Genomic DNA, 20,339 nt, shown 5'->3' with positions numbered 1-20,339 from the left:
AGATCACAGTTTCAGTTTATCCAGATAGTATATTTCCTTCCGGGTATAGTATTAGATATTTAACTTTTATACTTAGATATTTGATCTATACAAGTTTATGGTTCAGCAAGCAATATAATTTGCCAGACATGTCTCCATTTTTCATTTCAGAAATAGAACAATTGCTTGTACAATAGTATGGCATTTTTTATGTAGCAGTTTGCACAGACTATAATTTGTTTTCATTTATAAAAAAGTATGAAGTTCGTATTCAGACTGGTTTATTGAAGGAGTAAATCTTTATATAAACGATGACAGTATTATTTTTTAGTGTATATAATTTTTTAAAGAAAACAACATGCTATGATAGCTTTTACTCATAAAATAGAAAGGACTGCTTTTTTTCTTTAAAAGTGTTTAGTAATTGTTTTATCTTTTATATCACATGTATATTATTTTAAGAGAAAAAATTAATTGGAAAGAAAACTACCAAATTTCTTTGAACATTTTCTATATGCCAAATATTCTGCTAAAGTTTACTCTATATGGGTTATGTCATTTAATCCTCTTAACAGCCCTACAAGTTTATTGTTATTCACATTTTATGGATTAGAAAAATACCAAGGCTCAATAATAAATATAATAAAATAATGATAATAATAATAATAATGTTTAAAGTCACTAATATTCACTAAATATTCATGAATACGAGCTCTACTTGGGGCACTGTTTTAACTGCTTTGTATATATCATGTCATCTGATCCTTACCACACGTATGAAATAGGTACCAAGATCATTCCCATTTTACAAATGAAAAAGGGAAAGGATACTTTCCCTCAGAGGGAAAAAAAAAATAACTGACCCAAAGTCACAAGGCCAAATGCAAACACAGGTAGCTGCGTCCATAGTCGGTGCTAAAATATGACTCTTGGATCCCTTGGGACCATTATTATGCTGGGAGTAACAGAAACTCTGGCTCAAAGTGCCATAGGCATTAAGGGCATCTAGCATCTCGCATCCCAAAGCCCAGATGTAGAGCAGGTCTCAAGACTGGTTGATGATGAGGTGATGTCATCAAGGACCCAGGTTATTACTATGTCTGTTTTGCCACTTTGGTCTGGCTTCCAAAATTAGGTCTGCTTCTTACTGGCTATCAATTTAAGCAAATTACTTATACCAAGAATGAGCCCAAGTATATTCAGTTGTAACTGAGAATGACAATGTTCCAGTATTGATTTAGAACTGGAAGCAGGAAGGCTGCAGCTGTTCGAGGCTTCATGACTGGGTACCTGTTTCCTTTTTCTCATCTACACGGTCAGCAGAATAACATCACCTACCCCAGGAGCTGTTGTGAGGATTAAGTCAGTTAAAATACATAAAATGCTAAGAACCATGGCTGACACATTGTAAGTGCTACGTACGTGTTAACTATTATGGTTGTTGTTTTTCTGGTTATGCTACTGTGAAATGTCCAGAAAAAAGCAATTATAGTGGCTTCCTAGAAATCAAAAAATTTTTAGTCCTGTAGGGGATATTTTTCCCACATCTGCCTTGTGGGAGTTGGGTTTCAAGCCTTTCCCTTGAACAGCCACCTAATAGGACAACAAGTTTACCGTAGACAACAGTCAGGACGCCCCAGAGCTGAGGGTAGTCACCTTCCCCGAGGCCAGGGCCAGGAAGGGATGGGGCATAAAGAGACAGGCTCAACAACCTTCCTCATTTACTGTGAATATGATGTAGAGGCTGTTAGCATTGGTGCCTTCAAAGAACTTGGCATAAGACGTAACACAAAAGACAAGGAGTGAGTCAGCAGCCTGAGTTTGCCACCTTCCTCTGCCATGTAACTGCTGTTTGGTTGAAACACTGACTCCTCAACCAAAACTCGGAACTAGGTAACCCAGGGTCATTTTGACTGAGTGTGTGCACGTCAGTGCCCCCACTGCATCCCTCCAGAAGCTGCACAGACAACCAATGACCTTCCCGATAAGAAGAGATCCCATCCCACAGCTCCTTCTGGTCCATGATACAAAAGATGCTGTGCTTCCCTGCTAGGCCCTTCAAACAAATGAGAATACTAATACACATCCTCCTGACTGGATTTAAGAATCAAATATGATCATATGTAGAAGTGCTCGGTGAATCTGTAGGACACAGCAATAAAGAATGGGGGTTAATTTACCCCTACAGGACTTCTGATCCATCTGCTAGGACGGCAGATTAGTCCTTTCCTGATAATGGATTGATGGCAGATGCACAACCTTAGAAGCTATGTTGCCCATTAACCCGTGACACTAGAATCTTAGTTATAAAAGTGAGCAACTTTATAGAACACATATTGGAGACAACATTAACGAAATGATTAGGATTTAATGTTTCCTAATGGGCTGTTATATCCTTTTTTTTCCTTGAAGTAGATTAAAAAATACATGAATCTGTGGCATAGAGATTAGTATCATTCTAAAGAGCTGGCATCAGAACACTCACAGACACGTGGGGAATTGCTCCCTTTGGCCTGGAAACTGGAATTCTTAGAAAAACGCTTAGAGAATAGCAGCTGTTAGGAATCATCTTTCAAGAAGCCCAACCAAGGGACTTCCCTGGTGGCGCAGTGGTTGAGGATCTGCCTGCCAATGCAGGCGACACAGGTTCAATCCCTGGTCCAGGAGGATCCCACATGCCGCAGAGCAACTAAGCCCGTGAGCCACAACTAGTGAGCCTGTGCTCTAGAGCCCGTGCTCTACGAGAGAAGCCACCGCCATGAGAGGCCCACGCACCACAACGAGTAGCCCCTGCTCGCCACAACTGGAGAGAGCCTGCACACAGCAGCGAAGACCCAATGCAGCCAAAAATAAGTTAATTAATTAATTAATTAAAAAAGAAGCCCAACCAGAATTTACCTAGAAATTAACACCTGCTATTGAAGATATGTCTAATATGCAAAATTAGCAAGGAGGCTATCTCCACAGTTTTATTATAGTTTCAGTTCTACTTTAAAATTGCCGTAGCAAAAAAACATTTGATCAGGAGACAGATAGCACTGAGTTTTACTACAAATGAGCGTCTGACTACTGCAGCTGAAAATAGTGTCACGCCCAGAAATTTAAATGTGAAGAGGCCACAATTCAGTCAGACATTCTGTGGCTTGAATTGTTAAATGGTCACACTTACCTATAGAAAGAATATTCGTTTTCTAGCTAAAGTATTTATTTTGGAAATACTTCCCTGAGTCATTTTCCTAGAAGTAGGAGCCTATTCCCCATAATACATTAAGCTTCTCAAATTTGAAATGTGATTTTTATGTCTGTCTATGCTTTACTCTTTGCTTCATCAGTCAGTGATTTCTGCCTAATAAGATTGAAATCGTAGTACAAGAGTCTTTTTTTAAAAAAAACTAAAGCTGTGTTTTGTTTTGTCATATAATTTATTGTAATTAAAGTTGTATTTTTACAATACCAAATGATGAATAACCATTATCCAGCTACTTTGATCAAGAGCTAATTTCAGATTCTGAGTTCATTAAGTTAATTTAAAACTGTCAATAGTTACATATTCAGATTAAGATTCTTATTAAAGAAGTATTTAGTTTTATTACTTTCCTATAAATATGCATTTCTGCATGAGTATAGAAAATGAGATTTGTAAATAGAACTTCAAACCTTTTAAATTTACTAGACAAACAGTGATTTACCCCCCAGAATCTTCATGATGGTGAATCAGATGGCAAAAATTACAGGTATAAGAATAAAGTTTATGGCTTTTCCAAAACACGACTTTCTATCCATTATCTCTTAGACTCCTTAAACCTACGATTGGGGATTTTTTTTTGGTTAGTGTGACACACTACTTGTAAAACAACCTCAGCAAAAAAAGGGCTTGTGGTTAAATAGAAGAACCTTTTCTTGTCACATCCTTGTGGAGTGAAAAACTGTACATATTTTACAAATAAGTAATTCCCTAGTACTTTAAGTCTGGGATCACACCTAAGGGACACCAGGCTAGTTGACTAAACTCTGAAAAATATGGTCAAACCAATTATTCTTTGATAAGTTTTTAGAAGACATTTTAAAGCATGTGGTTTAACTCATGCAGCATTTTTCCTCAATGTATTAAACCACTTTATCTGCATAAACACAATGTAATTTACATGAATATTATTCCTTTTAACATGTAGTTGAAAATATTCAATTTTGGCAAAACCATTTTTCAAAGTAGCCTAGCATAACACAGGTGCAAGGCAGTCAATTCTTTATTCCAGTGCCAATTCTCCTTCTTATTAGTTGCTGTCTAAAGCAAACTTATCATGTCTATTCTACATAAATTTGTTTTCTTCCCTTCCTATTTTTGTTTATATAGTACTTCCTCACCCTAAGATAAATATTCATGTTTTTCTTCTAATTCTTTTATGGTTTATATTTTATGTTTAACTCTTTAATACATTCAGAATTGACCATTTGATTTTAAAGTGTATGTATTTTTTTTACATTTTCTTTTTTTTTATTGAAGTAGAGTCGATTTACAATGTTGTGTTAGTTTCAGATGTGCAGCAAAGTGATTCAGTTATGCATACATATATACCTATTTTTTTCAGATTCTTTTCCCTTACAAGTTATTACAAAATATTGAGTATAGTTCTCTGTGCTATACAGTAGGTCCTTGTTGGTTATCTGTTTTATATATAGTAGTGTGTATCATTTATTTTATTTAAGAACAAATAATTCCTTCAATGAACGTTTATTACGTACCCACTCTGTTTGGCACTGTGTTTACAAAAATGAATCCATTCCAGGTCTTGAGAAACATAAAATCAGAGGGTAAGATAGGCCATGAAAAGATAAATTAAACTACAATGTGCAAAGGGTCAAAGAGCAGGAAGAAGACACAAAGCTTTGCCAATAGTGGTAGCTTCTCCACTGGCTAGGGCTTTGCTTCTTGGGGCAGGTAGGATGCTGAGTTCGTAGAGTACTCTCATTACAAAGCTGGACTCACATGAGCAGAAAAAAGCAGGTGTACTATTGAATATGAACTGGCTGTGTCCAAGTCTGGACAAAGACAATAGACAAATGTCATTAAGTAGACATTGCTGCTGCCACTCCCACCTCATAAGTCCAGAAAGATCAGAATATTATGATTGCCTTCCAATAAATATTAGGCATAGGACCGCCCTCGGAATTTTTGCAGTGCTGTGTTTAACCTGTGTATGACGTGGAAGCTTCGGTCAGAGAAGGCTTGTTGGGAATCTATCTTTCCTTCTCCTTTCCTGTATGAGTCGAGCCCCCTACAGTCTCCTGCACATTATTCTGCTTCTCCTAGTGGTGGGACAAGAAGCATGGGTGGCAGAGGGTAGAGTCGGGAGCGTGGGTGCGGCAGAAAGATAAGGAGGATCTGCCATCACGTCCTTAAAAATCTAAGAACCATCAGAAGTAACTTGCATTCTAAAAATGGACCCTATTCTTGTCGCTAAAGTTCTTTAATTATGTTCATTGGCAGCTTTGCATTGACCACGAGCCTGGTTGCATTCTCTGGGGAACTAACATTTGACACTTTCATACATGTGAGAAGCTTTGAAAAGCTCTGGGATGACCAAGTCCTAAGAATCACTGTCCTACAATCAGCTGAGAGCTTGTCTAGTTTTTTTTTGTTTGTTTTGCGGTACAGGGGCCTCTCACTGTTGTGGCCTCTCCCGTTGCGGAGCACAGGCTCCGGACACGCAGGCTCAGCGGCCATGGCTCACAGACGCGGCATGTGGGATCTTCCCGGACCGGGGCACGAACCCGTGTCCCCTGCCTCGGCAGGCGGACTCTCAACCACTGCGCCACCAGGGAAGCCCCTCAAAGCATCATTCTTAAAGGAAAACTGTATCGGACTGTGTGAGTCACTTTCTACATAAATGGCTCTGAATTAAAGTAGTTCTAAATACCTTTGTTCTGCATTCACCAATATATTATAATTAATATAGATTGTATACTTTTAGATTACAAGGTGCTAATGAAGAAAATATGACATTTTTGCACTATGATGAATAAAGAACAATGACTATAAATAGCATTTCTGTTAAAGAGATGAGCAAGGAAAAACTGATGCATTCATTCTCAGAGAAGATCTTGTGACCTAATGAGATGTTTAACTTTATAATGATCTACATGTACAGTAAGACTATCTTATTTATAAGGAGGAAACCTACATGTTTGAAGTCTCCTTGGGCAGAGCATAGACAGGCATTGTTGCCACTTTAGACACTACAAACAGTGTAGCTACAGTAACTACCCAACATCCATTGAAGATGCCATCTGGTAAATTGCCCCACAGAAATAATCCCAGCTCATGGCCAGAGGGTTGTTTGGTGGCCAGCTGCAGAAATGTCAAAGGGAAGAGGTTTTCTACTTGGGATAATAGTGTGTGTATTCATCTAGGTACTTATGGAAAGTGTAGCTAAGTGTGCTTTTGGACAAGGTTGATATTTTAAGAGTAGTTGCTATCTGTAAGGACAACCAGAAATTAATATATCTCCCCATGACCTGCAAATTGAAAAGGATTCAAATATTCTTTGGAAAGCTTCAAATTCAGCTCTAAGGAAGAGCTAAAAGTGGTCTTTACTTCATTTAGGGGAATTTAAATTACTGGGATTAATCATTGCTAGTAAGAATTCACTTTATAATATGAATTAATTAATAGTTTGGAAGCACCCTGAACTCCTTAGGACACTAGGAAAGAAAACCCCATGACTCAGCCATGGGGTTAAAAAAAAATGACCTTAAATATCATTCCCCCCCTAAAGAATTAATAGTGATAAAATAAACAATGTCCTTTGTGGCCACTGGGCCTTATATACTTGTGGAATATCTGGTTAGTGACACTTAATCTTGTTTAGACGAAAGGCAGAGAGCTAATGCTGACATGAAGCATCTCTATACTTGGTGTGATTTCTTATCAGTCATATTAGGGGATCTGTGGAGACATGAAGAGAGACAGTACTCTCAAAATGAATATCGTGGGCAGATGAGGACTTTTATTCTCAGTTCAGCGCCTGCCCCACAGCAAAGTGAATAGCCCCCCGTCCCCCTGAACACGTGTGCACACATATACACACCGAGCTGCCACAATAGAAATCCAACTCTGCATTTGAGTCCTTGTCTCTGGAATTTCCAGATCCCAAGAGGCTCCCTCTTGCAAGCCTTCCAAGATGGTTACTCTGAAACTTGAGATTGGCGGTGAGAGATAAGAACCTGCCAGAGAGGTTTTTACCACATCCAAGTTTGCAATTAATCAGACCTCTTTCCAGCCTTCACGATTATTTGAGCAAAGGAAGCAACTGAGAAAAAACAGTGTTCTTTTGCAGAGGGTTTTGAACCACACCAGCAGCTACATACACAGATCAAAAATACCAGTATTATTCTATTTATCCGGCTACCTTTCAAAAAGGGAACAACTAAAAGGATCATATGACTTTTCCTTTTTTTTTTTTTTTAAAGAAGCCTACCAGATTAAAACAAACATCTATTTTTCTCAAACAAGGAATTTTCCAACCAAAATTTTAAAATAAGCAAGGATTTTCTTTTCAGACAGTAAACTTGGCAAAAAACAGATTGAATAGAAACACTTCTGTTGTGCAAATGAAGTAAAATGTGTGCATACATGCACATGCAGCATGAATTCTGAATACAACAAACTATATATAACACATTAGTACAGGCATGAAACACAAAGGTAGCACCATTTTATGGTCTCAAAATCCCAATTAGCATAAAAGGCATAACATTGTAATCAAATAGTTATTGATTAACACAAAGACAGAGAAGCCAGATGTGTTGAGTGGGCTTGGTAATTAGCTAAGTAAACTACAGGTGTTTAAAATTCATAGATTACAGCAACATGTACACTTATTGTTAGAAAATCATCTGTAGGCAAATCTTAGTGTCGTCAGGTGCAGCAATTACATACCATAAATGTCAGTATCTGGGAATGTACATTATACTTTCACAAATAATATTTGAGGCATCACTGGCGTGAAATGGTTCTTTCCATTGCATTGAAATGTTGTTGCATTCTATGCACAAATGCTCAGCTCGGAAAAGCTGTTTTTGCAGGGACATACCTGGTTCTGCCCTATGGACCTGATGCACATCAAAAGTGGGGATGAATTAGGAGATTGGGATTGACCTATATGCACTAATATGTATAAAATAGATAGCTAATAAAAACTGCTTTATAAAAAAAAATCAAAAAATAAAACTTGTAACATGTTTTTTTAAGTGTAACTTACACGTAAAAAACATTTTAATTAAAAAGACACTACTGGGCTTTCCTGGTGGCGCAGTGGTTGAGAGTCTGCCTGCCGATGCAGGGGACACGGGTTCGTGCCCCCGTCCGGGAAGATCCCACATACCGCAGAGCGGCTGGGCCCGTGAGCCATGGCCGCTGAGCCTGGGCGTCCGGAGCCTGTGCTCCTCAACGGGAGAGGCCACGACAGTGAGAGGCCCGTGTACCGCAAAAAAAAAAAAAAAAAAAAAAAAGGCACTACTGTATATATACACAGTAATAAATTCAAACAATACAAAAGACTTAGAACAAAAAGTAAATCTCCTACCCCAAACCTTCAATGCCTCTCCCCCAGAGGAAGCCACTACTAAGTTTGTCCTTCTAGAAAAGTGCTGTGCATATGGATTTTTAAAAAGTGCACACATATGGATTTTTTTAAAAAAGCAAATCAGCATAAAACAAGACATGGCTAATGAATGGACAACTACAAAGTAAACAGGGATAAGAGAAGGGGAGGTTGACATTTAAAAGAAAAACAAAAGTCTTCCTGCAAATTGCAGACTTTTGTAAATTTCTCAATGTATTTCCCCTACCCCCTTCAAGGTGGCCCTGCAGGAGGTGGGCTTCATTTATATCATTTCCTCTAATGGGACTAGTGATTTCTTTAAAGTCATTATTAGAAAACTGGGGGTGAGGGGGGGTGGGGGGTGTTCGTTTGGATCCTTCCACAGCATCCAATGGTTTTGGAAAGAAATTCAGCCTTTCACCATGGTTCTTTTCCGCCTTGTTTTGCACAGTGTCTCAGTTATTTTAATAAACACATGAGAAAGATGGCTGATTCTCTCCATACTTACCTTTCTTAAGAAATGCATTTGATAATACATTCCTACTCAAGAGTGGGACCACTAGGTCATAAGGCATACATTTATCTAGCGACAGTGGATATACAAAACTTTTTTCAAAGTGGCTGCACAAATTCACACTCCCACTAGCAATAATGGATGTTCAGTGACCTTCTGGGGTTTTTTTAGGTTTTCTCAATTCTTAATTGAGTTTGTGCCTCAAAAAATCCAGTAGCGGGCTTCCCTGGTGGCGCAGTGGTTGAGAGTCCACCTGCCCATGCAGGGGACACGGGTTCGTGCCCCGGTCCGGGAGGATCCCACATGTCGCGGAGCGGCTGGGCCCGTGAGCCATGGCCGCTGAGCCTGCGCGTCCGGAGCCTGTGCTCCGCAACGGGAGAGGCCACAGGGGTGAGAGGCCCGCGTACCAAAAAAAAAGAAAAAAAAAAAAAAAAAGCCCTATCAATACCTAGTTGTAAGGATAAGAAACAAAATCAAAATGATCAATGGCTGCTCCTCACTCTGCAGACTGTTCTTTATATTCAACACCAGTGGCATGGGCCTAAATAATTATGATGTGCTATGGCTTGCAGGAAGAATTCTCTAAGAAAGCAACAGTAGGGGGCTTCCCTGGCGGCACAGTGGTTAAGCATCCGCCTGCCAATGCATGGGACACGGGTTCGAGCCCTGGCCCAGGAAGATCCCACGTGCTGCGGAGCAACGAAGCCCGTGTGCCACAACTACTGAGCCTGAGCTCTAGAGCCCGCAAGCCACAACCACTGAGCCCACGTGCCACAACTACTGAAGCCTGCACGCCTAGAGCCTGTGCTCCGCAACAAGCGAAGCCACGACAATGAGAAGCCCTCACACTGCAATGAAGAGTAGCCCCCGCTCACCGCAACTAGAGAAAGACCGCGCACAGCAACGAAGACCCAAAACAGCCAAAAGTAGATAAATAAGTAAATTTATTAAAAAAAAAAAAAAGAAAGAAAGCAACAGTAACTGACAAACACTTTCAAATGGAAGCTTGAAAACCTTTTAAGCTTATCCCTAAGAGCTGCTTTTAATATAGGAAAATAACATATAATTATTGATATATCAGTAATTAAACTGATGCTAAGTCTTTGTATAATGGGCTCCAAACACGTAAACCTCGCTACCAAGCACTGTGTTTGTCCTTTATGATATAGATCTACAGTGCTCTCTGAAATGTTTGGTGCTTCAGTGAAAAGAAAATTATTAGAAATGTAAGACGTTTGTTTTAATTTTTCTAATTCCTATTCTGAGATAAACAGTATTTCAAAAGAAATTTCAACTGACATGAATTTAATTATATAAATGTAAACCCAAGGCTAACTCTAAAATTGAGCAAAATCTATTTTCTTACATACTTGTGGACATCTCTTCAAAGTCACATTTTCACTTGCACATGGGCTGGCTTATGACAAAAGACAGTGAAAAGACAGAGTAGATAGCCATACAAAATTGGATTCAATGACCCTTCCAGCCACAACTAAGGAAAAAGGAAAAAAATGATTATTAGTAGTTGGGAGTCCATTTCTAGAAATAAAGAGGATTAGCTAAAATTAAATTAGATACATGCCAAAAAAAGCAGATGATTAAAAGAACAAAGAAGAATAAGAGAAAGACTAGTTCTTTGATTAATGAAAAATTATATAGTGGTCTACTGTAATAGAAAGTGAGTATTGAATTTTTCAGGGTGTAAGCCGATTCCAATACTGTAGCTACACTTACTGGGAATAAAATATGGGCAGGCATATCCACGTACACAGTTAATGAGCATTTCAAAGAATTCTGGAAATTCTTTTTTTTTTTTTTTTACTCAAGTACTTGAAGAAAATGGGAACAAGTTTGAGATTCACACTAATGAGATGAAAGGGCTTTTAAACAGTATTTAGTTGAGTAGATATTCAGGGAAAAGCAGTGTTCTGGAATAATTTTAAGTCATAACTTTGCGAGTGTGAGTAGACGCACGGATTGACTCTTGTCCACCCCATGTTCTTACTACCTGGACTCCCAACTTCATGAAAAACACCGAATCCTCTCTTCTCAATCCCCTCAGTTCCTTGAAATGCAGTTTTTCACTCCCAACACTCTGCCGGCATTGCATTTTGTAAGGTCCCCATTGCCCACCACTCAGCAAATTCAGTGCTGCTTTTTTTTGTTGTTGTTGTTTGTTTGTTTTATTTTAGGAGGAGTTTTTGCCTCTGGCATTACCAACTTCCCTGAAATTCTTTCTCCTGTTGGCCTGGACATGCTCTGTCTCTCCAGGCTGTCCTCACACCTCCCAAACCCTTCATGTTTCTTCTCTCTCTCCTTGCTTTCTTCCTCCTTGTTTTACAAACTGTCCCTTGGTAATCACATACACGTGCATAAATACAAATACCGTTATCCATATCTCTTAAATTCTAAGGACAATGGCAAAGACATCAGTTGTCAATTTTCTTAACCATGGTGTGCTTAAATTCTCAGATAATATTCTAATTCCAAGAAATGGAAAAGAAATGACATTTGAGAGACTCAATTATTTTTAAGGTTACTTTGTTGACCTATGGTTTAGCACTAACCCGTGTGTTTGAAAACTACACGCTTTGATATGATAGCCAAAATGTCAACAAAATAAATGAACTTCTGCATTTATTTATTTACTTTTTCTTTATTAAAAGATCGTAGTTTTCTGAGTTGCATTTCCTTTGACGTGCCTGACATAGGAAATTGAGTTTATTATGTGTTAAGGTGTTTTTTAATGTTTGAAATCTAACTACTGAAGGAGATAGAAATCAGACACAAACTTGTGATAAAATTTTATACCAAATTTAAGAGGTCTAAACTTTAAGTATAATTTGATGCTATTGATTTTCTCATTCAAATTTTAATGCAGTCATTGCAAAGAATAGAACAGTTTATAAATACGTTACAGTGCCAACAAATCAAGTGAGAACTGCACTGAGAGAGTTCTGTGAGTGTAACAAATATGTGTCATTAGTTCATAAATTCACTTTTCTTTTATTTGGATAATATAAATGTCAGTCAAAGTCATACTGAAAGGAACTTACAGTCCTGCAACAGAAAAGGCCACTAGGTAAGAATGCGTAAAGAATAGAAATTTTTATGGATTTTGAGGTCCTACTAGTTTATCCTGAACCTAATGAATTCTATTAAAATTGGAAATAATCGTTTTTCTGTAGTGACCAAGACTAACTATAAGAGATTAAATCTGCTGGCCGGGAAAGGGAGCAGCATGCAGTTTGCCTGTAGGTAAATTGCTTTGTATGAAACTGAATTCACTTGTGAAAGCAATTATATTTTTCTATAATATTTTCCCTCTAGAGGGTAACTGCAAAGGGTACATGTAGCCAACCAACAACCAAAAAAAAAAAAAAATGATGTAAAATGTTTTATTAGCCATAAAATTCTGTAACTGTGAAGGTAACTGAATGATATGTGCAGCAAACCATAACCAAGAAAAACAAACAAAAAAGATAGAAAATGTTTTATTATTGATCTAATCAGAGGCATACTTATAATGGTGCTTGAATTTCTTGAGTTGAGGAGAAGCTAAAACTGTGAAATAACTGCCTACCAGCCTAAACTGGAAATGTTTCTTACCTTGCAGTGTGGGTACCACATACAGCAGGGAGTAACAGCAGGTGAGGGGCTCCCACGCTGGTTTTATTCAGTCCCAGACACCTCGAAGTTCAAGAACTTACATTTCACACCGGCTTCCCCTAAGTTTTCAGAGTTCCCAATTTCTGATACTTAGGAGTGTCCTATGCCACTGAGATGGGGACTTGTCCTCCGAGGGACACTGGGATGCACAGATGTGCGTTATTTGTGCTGCACCATCGGTGGGCGGCCCCTGGGCGGCTGAGCAAAAGCCACGTGTGGTGTCCACTCAACAGGTCCCCCTGGCACCAGTGACAACACACTCGCGTGGAGTGGGGGCTGGGAAATGGACCTGCTCCTGCGTCCTCGGCTCCCCTGCCGATCCACTGTCCCCGGTCCACGGCCTACAGTCCACAGGCGCCCTTGCCATCTCTCCATCATCACACCTCCTCCTTCCTGCTCCACACGGGCAGCTGTAATCTTTAGCTTATCTGGGGAGTCAAGAGTCTGGTTCTTCATCTATTCTTTTCAAACTATTGTTTATGACAAAAATGTTATAGCCTTAGTTCTTCATGGCTGACACTGCAAATACTAAGGGGCATCTCTTGAGAATTAAACACCTGCACTGGTGTTTCTCTTTAGAGCTCTGAAAGCCTATTTTGATATGTAAAAGTCAAGGATTGCCTTCTTTGTCCTTTTGCTCAGCTGTAGTGGCATTTTTTGGAAACAACTTGGGAGGAGGGATCTAGCTCCCTTCAGGGTATGAGGAATTGTAAGGGGTTGGGCAGGGGAACATAGTTGGTAATGGGATAACATCACGTCACAGCTAAAAGTACAGATTGCATAGGGTCAAGTCTGGATCTACCACTACATAGGCAGTTCATTTAATTTATTTATTAACGAAGTTGGGCAATTTATTTTGCCTTTCTTTCCTCACCTGTTTTAGTTTTGTTTTGTTGTTGTTGTTGTTGTTTTATGATCGTTGTACAACAAATACTACAAACCTGGTGTCTTAAACAACAGAAATTTATATTCTCATAGCTTATTTTCAGACTTCGGGCCGAAGTCTGAAACTCAGTTTCACTGGGCTGAAATCAAGATGTTGGCAGGGCCGCACTCCTTCTGGAGTTTTAGGGAGAATCCTTTCTTGTCTCTTCCAGCTTTTGGTGGCAGCCAACATTCCTGGACTTGTGGCCACATCACTCCAAGCTCTGCCTCTGTGGTCACACTGTCCTTCTATTCCTCCTTGTGTCTGTCTACTCTCCCTCTGCCTCCCTCTTATAAGGAGACATGTGATTGTCTTTAGGGCCCATCAGATAATCCAGGATAATACCCCCATCTCATGACCCTTAATGCAATCACATCTGCAAAGTCCTTTTCTTGCCATATAAGGTAAAATCCACAGGTTCCAGGGAGTAGGACATAAATGTATTTTGGGGAGACCATTTTTCAGCCTACTGTAAGTTAGGATGATGATAGTACGTGCAAGAACACATAGCGTGTGACAAGTGCTCAGAACAATGTCTATCAGGCAAAAAATCTCTCAATAGGGCTTCCCTGGTGGCACAGTGGTTGAGAGTCCGCCTGCCGGTGCAGGGGACGCGGGTTCGTGCCCCGGTCCGGGAGGATCCCACATGCCGCGGAGCGGCTGGGCCCGTGAGCCGTGGCCGCTGAGCCTGCGCGTCCGGAGCCTGTGCTCCGCAACGGGAGAGGCCACAACAGTGAGAGGCCCGCGTACCGCAAAAAAAAAAAAAAAATCTCTCAATAAATGTTAGCATATGATGGTGATGCCAATGGCAATGGAGCAACAAGAAAATACAGAAGAAAATTTCAATGTGGACAATATAATTTTTAAATAAACATAGGAACTTTTAAATAAACATGTCATCTCTGGAATTTTGATGTGTGCTAACCTTGAAATGTTATTATTCAAAGAATTATATCACCACATTGAATAACTATAACCGATGTGAAAAATGAGCTATTTCATTTAGCCATATGATATACATGTCGCCAATGTTAACTTTGTCTTTTGTCACTTTTTACTAGAAATTTAAACCATTTCAACAATTTCATTCATCCTGAATTCTTCCTAAAGTGAAAATCAAAGATGTGATGTGATATGATTGTCTCCTTTTGCTCTCTTGTCTCCTTATATCCTAGGATACAGATCTAATGACATTCAACATCTCTGTACACCGGTCGTGGTGGCGGGAACACGGGCCTGGCTGTGTCCGAAGAGTGCTGCCCCCGTCAGCCCACGGCATGATGGACGATTACACGTATGTCTCCGTCACCGGCTGCATCGTCGACTTCCAGTACCTGGAGGTCATCCACAGTGCTGTCCAAATACTACTCTCTGTAAGTATCACGTTTGTCCGATCAGGACTCTCTTTAATGGCATTTTATATCTAAACTTTCTGTCCATACACCCCCACCGGTAGATAATGCCGTAGATAAGCACACAGAGAACATCCTTTAAACAATGGAAATAGCAGCGATGATGCTAACGGTAGTTATGCTTAATGGCAGGTGACATCTTTTTCCTCTTGGTATCCAGACACTTTGTTTTTAGAACCAGTTAGTTGCTGTAGTTTCTAACTTGAGATACAATCCCCACAGTTCAGTGGAATAGTACCACCATCCCCCAGAAGTGGTGCATTGCCCATTCACTACTGTGAGCTCTTCTCCTAATATACTTCTACTGCTGCAACTACTTCTAATGCATTCTTTTATTAAGTCATGTTAGTTCCAAAGAAAGAAAGATGAAAATACACCCGATGTCTTTCTCAATCTAATAAACCTCATATTTCAAATAATTATTTCTTAAGAAAACAAATTCCTCCAGAGAGTCCTACGCATTTTAGTGCCTGAAATTGGTTGTGAGGATACAGTTCCATATAGAGAAACAGAGAGGCAGTGGTCTGATTGGACCACAGAAGGCTTATGTGCTAGGAATTCCTTAAAGACATTTTCTTTCCACCAGACTGTCCCAGCCACAGTTTGATCACGCTGTGGAGTGGAATTAATTTAAGATATATACCATCTTCAAGAATGCTGTTTCTTTGAGATCCGACAAGGACTTGGCATTTTGTTTGAGTCAATATGCAATAAAGCCGTTCTCACAACACTTTTCACATGAACCAACCATCTCAGTTCTTCTATCCAGCTGGTTAGAGTTAGAGTCAGAATGAGAAAGACAGGCTCAATAATAAATAAATAGATGACAGAAGTACGAGAGGTGTATGTCCATGAAGAATGTACCTTGGAATTATTTCCAGAAAGAACTTTAGGAGTCCCTGCTAACACTTACTGTATCTGTTATCTACTGCTGTGTAACAAACTGCTCCAAACTGTAATTACTTAAAACAGTATCAGTGTGTTGCTTAGAGTCCTGTGGCTCAGGAATTGGGGCAGAGCTCAGTTGGATTGCTCTGTTTCACATGGTACTAGCCAGGTCACTCACGTGAACCTTCCACCAGGAGCTCTGCTGTGGTTAGAATATTCTAGAAGTCCTCACTTATATGTCTGGTGCTGGCTGTTGACCCACATTCTCCTCCACATGGCTTCTCTTTTTGAAGAAAACTTGACAGACTTTCTTGCAGCCAGGCTGCTGGGTTCCAAAAAGAGAAGCCCAACATGCAAGCATTTATCAAGCCTCTACTTGAGAGTAATGTCTACTGTTGTCCCATTGGCTACAGAAAGTCATGTGACCAAGCCAGTATCATTGTGGGAGGGGCCTCTAGAAAGGTGAGAGTATCAGGAGACATGGCTCATTTGGAGCCATCAATGTAGCAGTCTTACCTGCCTTTACATAATTTATTAACTATTGTTCTTTAACCTGCATATGTCAAGGTTTAAAATAGTGTTTTAGAGCATATTTGAATTATAATTTTCTAGAAAGACTAAAGACTAGAATAAAATACTTCAAAGATCTTTTAGTGTTCTAGTTCAATGAAAGGCAAATTCTACCCTAAATTCAAAGAGGTTGGACCACAATGCTAAGGAATTTTCTTTCAGAAATGTAGCAGGGAATCTGATTATTCTTGGTTTCTATATGCTGTCACTTGTCAATATATGTTTATCAACCTTTCCCTATTCTCTGGTCTTTCTTTACTCTCCTGGCAGTTACATATGAAATTGTGGCAAACTGTATATGTTTAAACCTCTGAATTTAAAAAAAAACATGGAGGCAAATTTTCTTTTAAAATGTTTCAGTCTATTTTAAGGTGAAATTGTCCTAGGTTCTAAAAGTTCTTATTAAATTTTGTAACACTGAAACATTTTTCTAGAATCCTTCATGTGTGAACAGATTCCCCTCCTTTAAAAAAAATGCATAGAAAATTGCCAACCCATTTTGTGGCATGATGGCATGATTTCCAAGTTTTTAGAATGCAGTAGAATGCTGTAGAATCAGAAAGTCATTTCTCCATAGTAACTCCAATTCAAATGAACAGCAAGGTGAAAGTATGATAAGAAGCTGAACTAACATTAAAAACCTACTTTAGAGAAAAGTACAAAATTAAGTGTATGTTGCCACCTATAAGTACTTGTCACTTATAAATTAATTCCTCAGCACATTTGTTTAGTGAACGTTCAGAGCTGTCCACCTGCATACAGAGTCCTCATTATCTTGTTCAGCCTTCCAGCAGTAAAAATATAAGTTGCTGATCTCTGACTTTTTTTGTATAATATACCTGCCAGACAGGATTTTCAATATTTTTTCTTTTTATGTTAAAATGAAATATATCCTGACTTTGTTTCACAACGATCAAATTATGTATTATTGTTGTGGTTGATTGCATATAATTTTCTTTTATTTTCCACTTATTTCATACGAATATGTCTACAATGATTAGAACTGTGATTTTTTAAAATCTGATGATATGGGAATACTTCCTGTATCTCAGCGTGTGCTGAGATGCTTAGCATGTGCTGAGATGTCTTATTAGTGGAAAAAGTAACAGTTGCAAGATTTAACAGCCCCTGCATGGGCAACAACGAAGCAAACAGGCGAAGGGCTTTGAGATGAGGCAGAGTTCCAGAGGCCCTGCTGCTCCAGGGGTTACCCCTATAATTGCTGAAGGCCCAGGAATATCTAGAAGGACACAGGGAGGGGCCGGCAAGGGCGGCCAGGATGGTGGAGACGGGTTTCAGGGCAGCAGTTCTCTGGCAAGTTGAGAGGGAAGTGTTTGAGTGACTTACCCGCGGATACAGCTCTGATGGTGGACACCACCTGTATGATTGTCCCGCCTAACAGCAGGGCTTGGAACTGGAAGAAACGAAATCCCAGTCATAAGCATTCAACAGGAAATGTGTGCAAGCTTGATGGAAACAGACAAAAACAGCAGAGCTCAGACAGAAGGGATAGGGTCCCACACAGGCTCTGAGAGCATCCGCACCCCACTCAGTTCTCCCCGAGGCCTCCTGCCAATTGTGAGCGAAACCAAGTTGAAGATCAAGTGGAATCCCAGGAAAGGCTGTGGGAGTTTGAGGGGAGGGGCACGTTTCATTTAGGAGGGGATGATGCCAACATCTTCAAAGGCAGCAGCCGGGATCAAGGCTGCGGGATCTCCACCTCACCTGAAGCATGGCCAGTTATCTGAGTATCAGTCTCCCCGCCCCAGCTCTGCCCCGCCCAGTGTCACGCCTGCACTTTGCTCCTGGAGACATGATGCGGAAGTGCAGATGTGATTACTCACTTTCCTTCTGATCACCCTTCGGTGATTCCCGTCACCTTGGAGATGAAATCCGAATTTGCACCTTGTCAGCTGAGGCCCTCATGACCTGCCCCTGCCTGATTCCCACGCTGGTCTCCTGACCCTCCCGGACAGGAGCCCAGCTGCCACCCATGCAGAGTGTGACCTGTTGGCAGGCGAGCCTGCAGCCCGGCCTGCAGCACTCTGCTGGGAATGGGTCCTCCCCCACCAACTCTTCATCCACCGGCCACGGTCCACAAGTAGATATCTTTCCTCCAAAAGTTCCAGGATATGTTAGTTTAGTTTTTTTAAATAGACAATACATTCACTTAATTCAGAAACATAAAAATGTGTACGGTGAAAATCCTCCCTCCTTCCCTTGTGTCCCCATTTGCCTGGGGCCCCCATCTCTGCTCCGCATCGGGCAACCCACCCCGTTTTGTCTTGTTTGTTTGTTTAGTGTCATGCGTATGACTCCAAAGTGTCTTTAGGCAAATATAAGAAAATGTGACTCTGTATTCTTATCTGCACCTCACAAAAAACAGCATATGATATGCATTCTTCTGAGACTTTCCTTTTTTTTACTTATTATATATTTTGGAGCTGTTTCCATATCAGCACATCAGTGTTTCATTGTTTATTTTAATGGTCCCCTATTGATTGACATTTGGATTGTTAACTCACCTAAATATAATGATTTTGGATATATATAAGATACAATATATCTAACATGATATATAATATATAGTATAATACAATGTCAATTGTATATTATAGTTATGTATTTTATAATTTATGACACACATGTTATACTAAATAACTGTGCATGTGTCACTGAGAGCATTTCGTAGACCTGTACATCTCATGCACCCCTAGGCTCTACCAGATGGCCTGCCATGTGCACACTGTTTTAGAGTCATTGAGTCTCTGGTCTGTCTACCTTCCAGAAAGAAAGTTCATTGAAGGCTGGTATAGTGTCCTTTTTTCCCCTGTTAAATTCCGTGGTCCCAGTCACTAGCAGAGTGATGGCACTAAATATTTAGTGAATGAATAAATGACGAATGAACACTTCCAACGTCTGAAGTGGGTAAACACAACAGGAAGAATCCATTGATCAAACACTGGCAGGGGTGAATGCACAGACAAAATGCTGGAGCCAGAGGGAAGATTCCCTTCATCTGGCAAAGGAAGGGGATGTAGGCAAAATATTCTGCAGTGCTTGGCACGAAGCACTCAATAGCTCTGTGTTGCTAACGGTGCTGTTGTTACTACAACTGCTCTTGGCCTGTCCCTGCCCTACCCGGGCTGGTCCTTCTTCAAAGACTAGAGGGATACATCCTGGCAATGCTCTATGTATTGAAACCTTAGTTCATTAATCCCGTATCTGACACCTGTTTCCTGCATGAAAAATGTCATTCCTATGATCTTCATGGGACATGAAATCATACATTTCTATTCTGAGGACTGAACTTTATTTAATATGTATCTATTTTCCTCATTCTGGTTTCCTAGAGTTCTTTCCAACCTATGCCTCTCAAGAGCATTTGGCTAACTGAATGTGTTTCAGATTTTTGTGGAAAGTCTCAGAGTCACTACAGTGAAACAAGGTTTGAAGTAACCAGTTAAAGACCAGTTGGAAGCTCCTGAGGGCTCTGATCATAATCCCTTGTTCACCCTGTATCCGTAATACCTAGGGCTGTACCCAGCTCAGAGTAAGCCACTCACTCAGAGTTGTTCAGTAAATTGTTGTATAAATTCTCTGCATTTTAGTTTTACAGTCCACAGAATGCATGATTTTTAAACGTTGTACATAATTTAATGTGGCTGTGTCTTGATTTTGTTTCATACCATTTGGTAAAGAGAACCTAAACAGAAAATAGGCATGAAAATTATTTCTGATGCAGGTGTTTGGATTGGTGAGGGTACCCAGGTGCAGGG

General features: G+C 39.9%; 1 protein-coding gene across 1 annotated transcript in view; it reads left to right on the top strand.

Moving 5' to 3' along the window:
- The window catches only part of NKAIN3 (sodium/potassium transporting ATPase interacting 3), a 266,817-nt gene that overhangs the window by 108,289 nt on the left and 138,189 nt on the right, over positions 1-20,339 (top strand). Inside the window, exon 4 of the mRNA XM_067711709.1 lies at positions 14,866-15,063. Coding sequence (XP_067567810.1) covers positions 14,866-15,063 — 198 coding nt within the window. The remainder of the gene's footprint in view (positions 1-14,865; positions 15,064-20,339) is intronic.

The sequence above is a fragment of the Pseudorca crassidens genome, chromosome 17, assembly GCF_039906515.1.
Source record: "Pseudorca crassidens isolate mPseCra1 chromosome 17, mPseCra1.hap1, whole genome shotgun sequence".
In the NCBI taxonomy this organism is placed as follows: Eukaryota; Metazoa; Chordata; class Mammalia; order Artiodactyla; family Delphinidae; genus Pseudorca; species Pseudorca crassidens.
The sequence above is the reverse complement of the archived record's forward strand: the minus strand, read 5'-3'. Positions and strand labels throughout refer to the sequence as shown.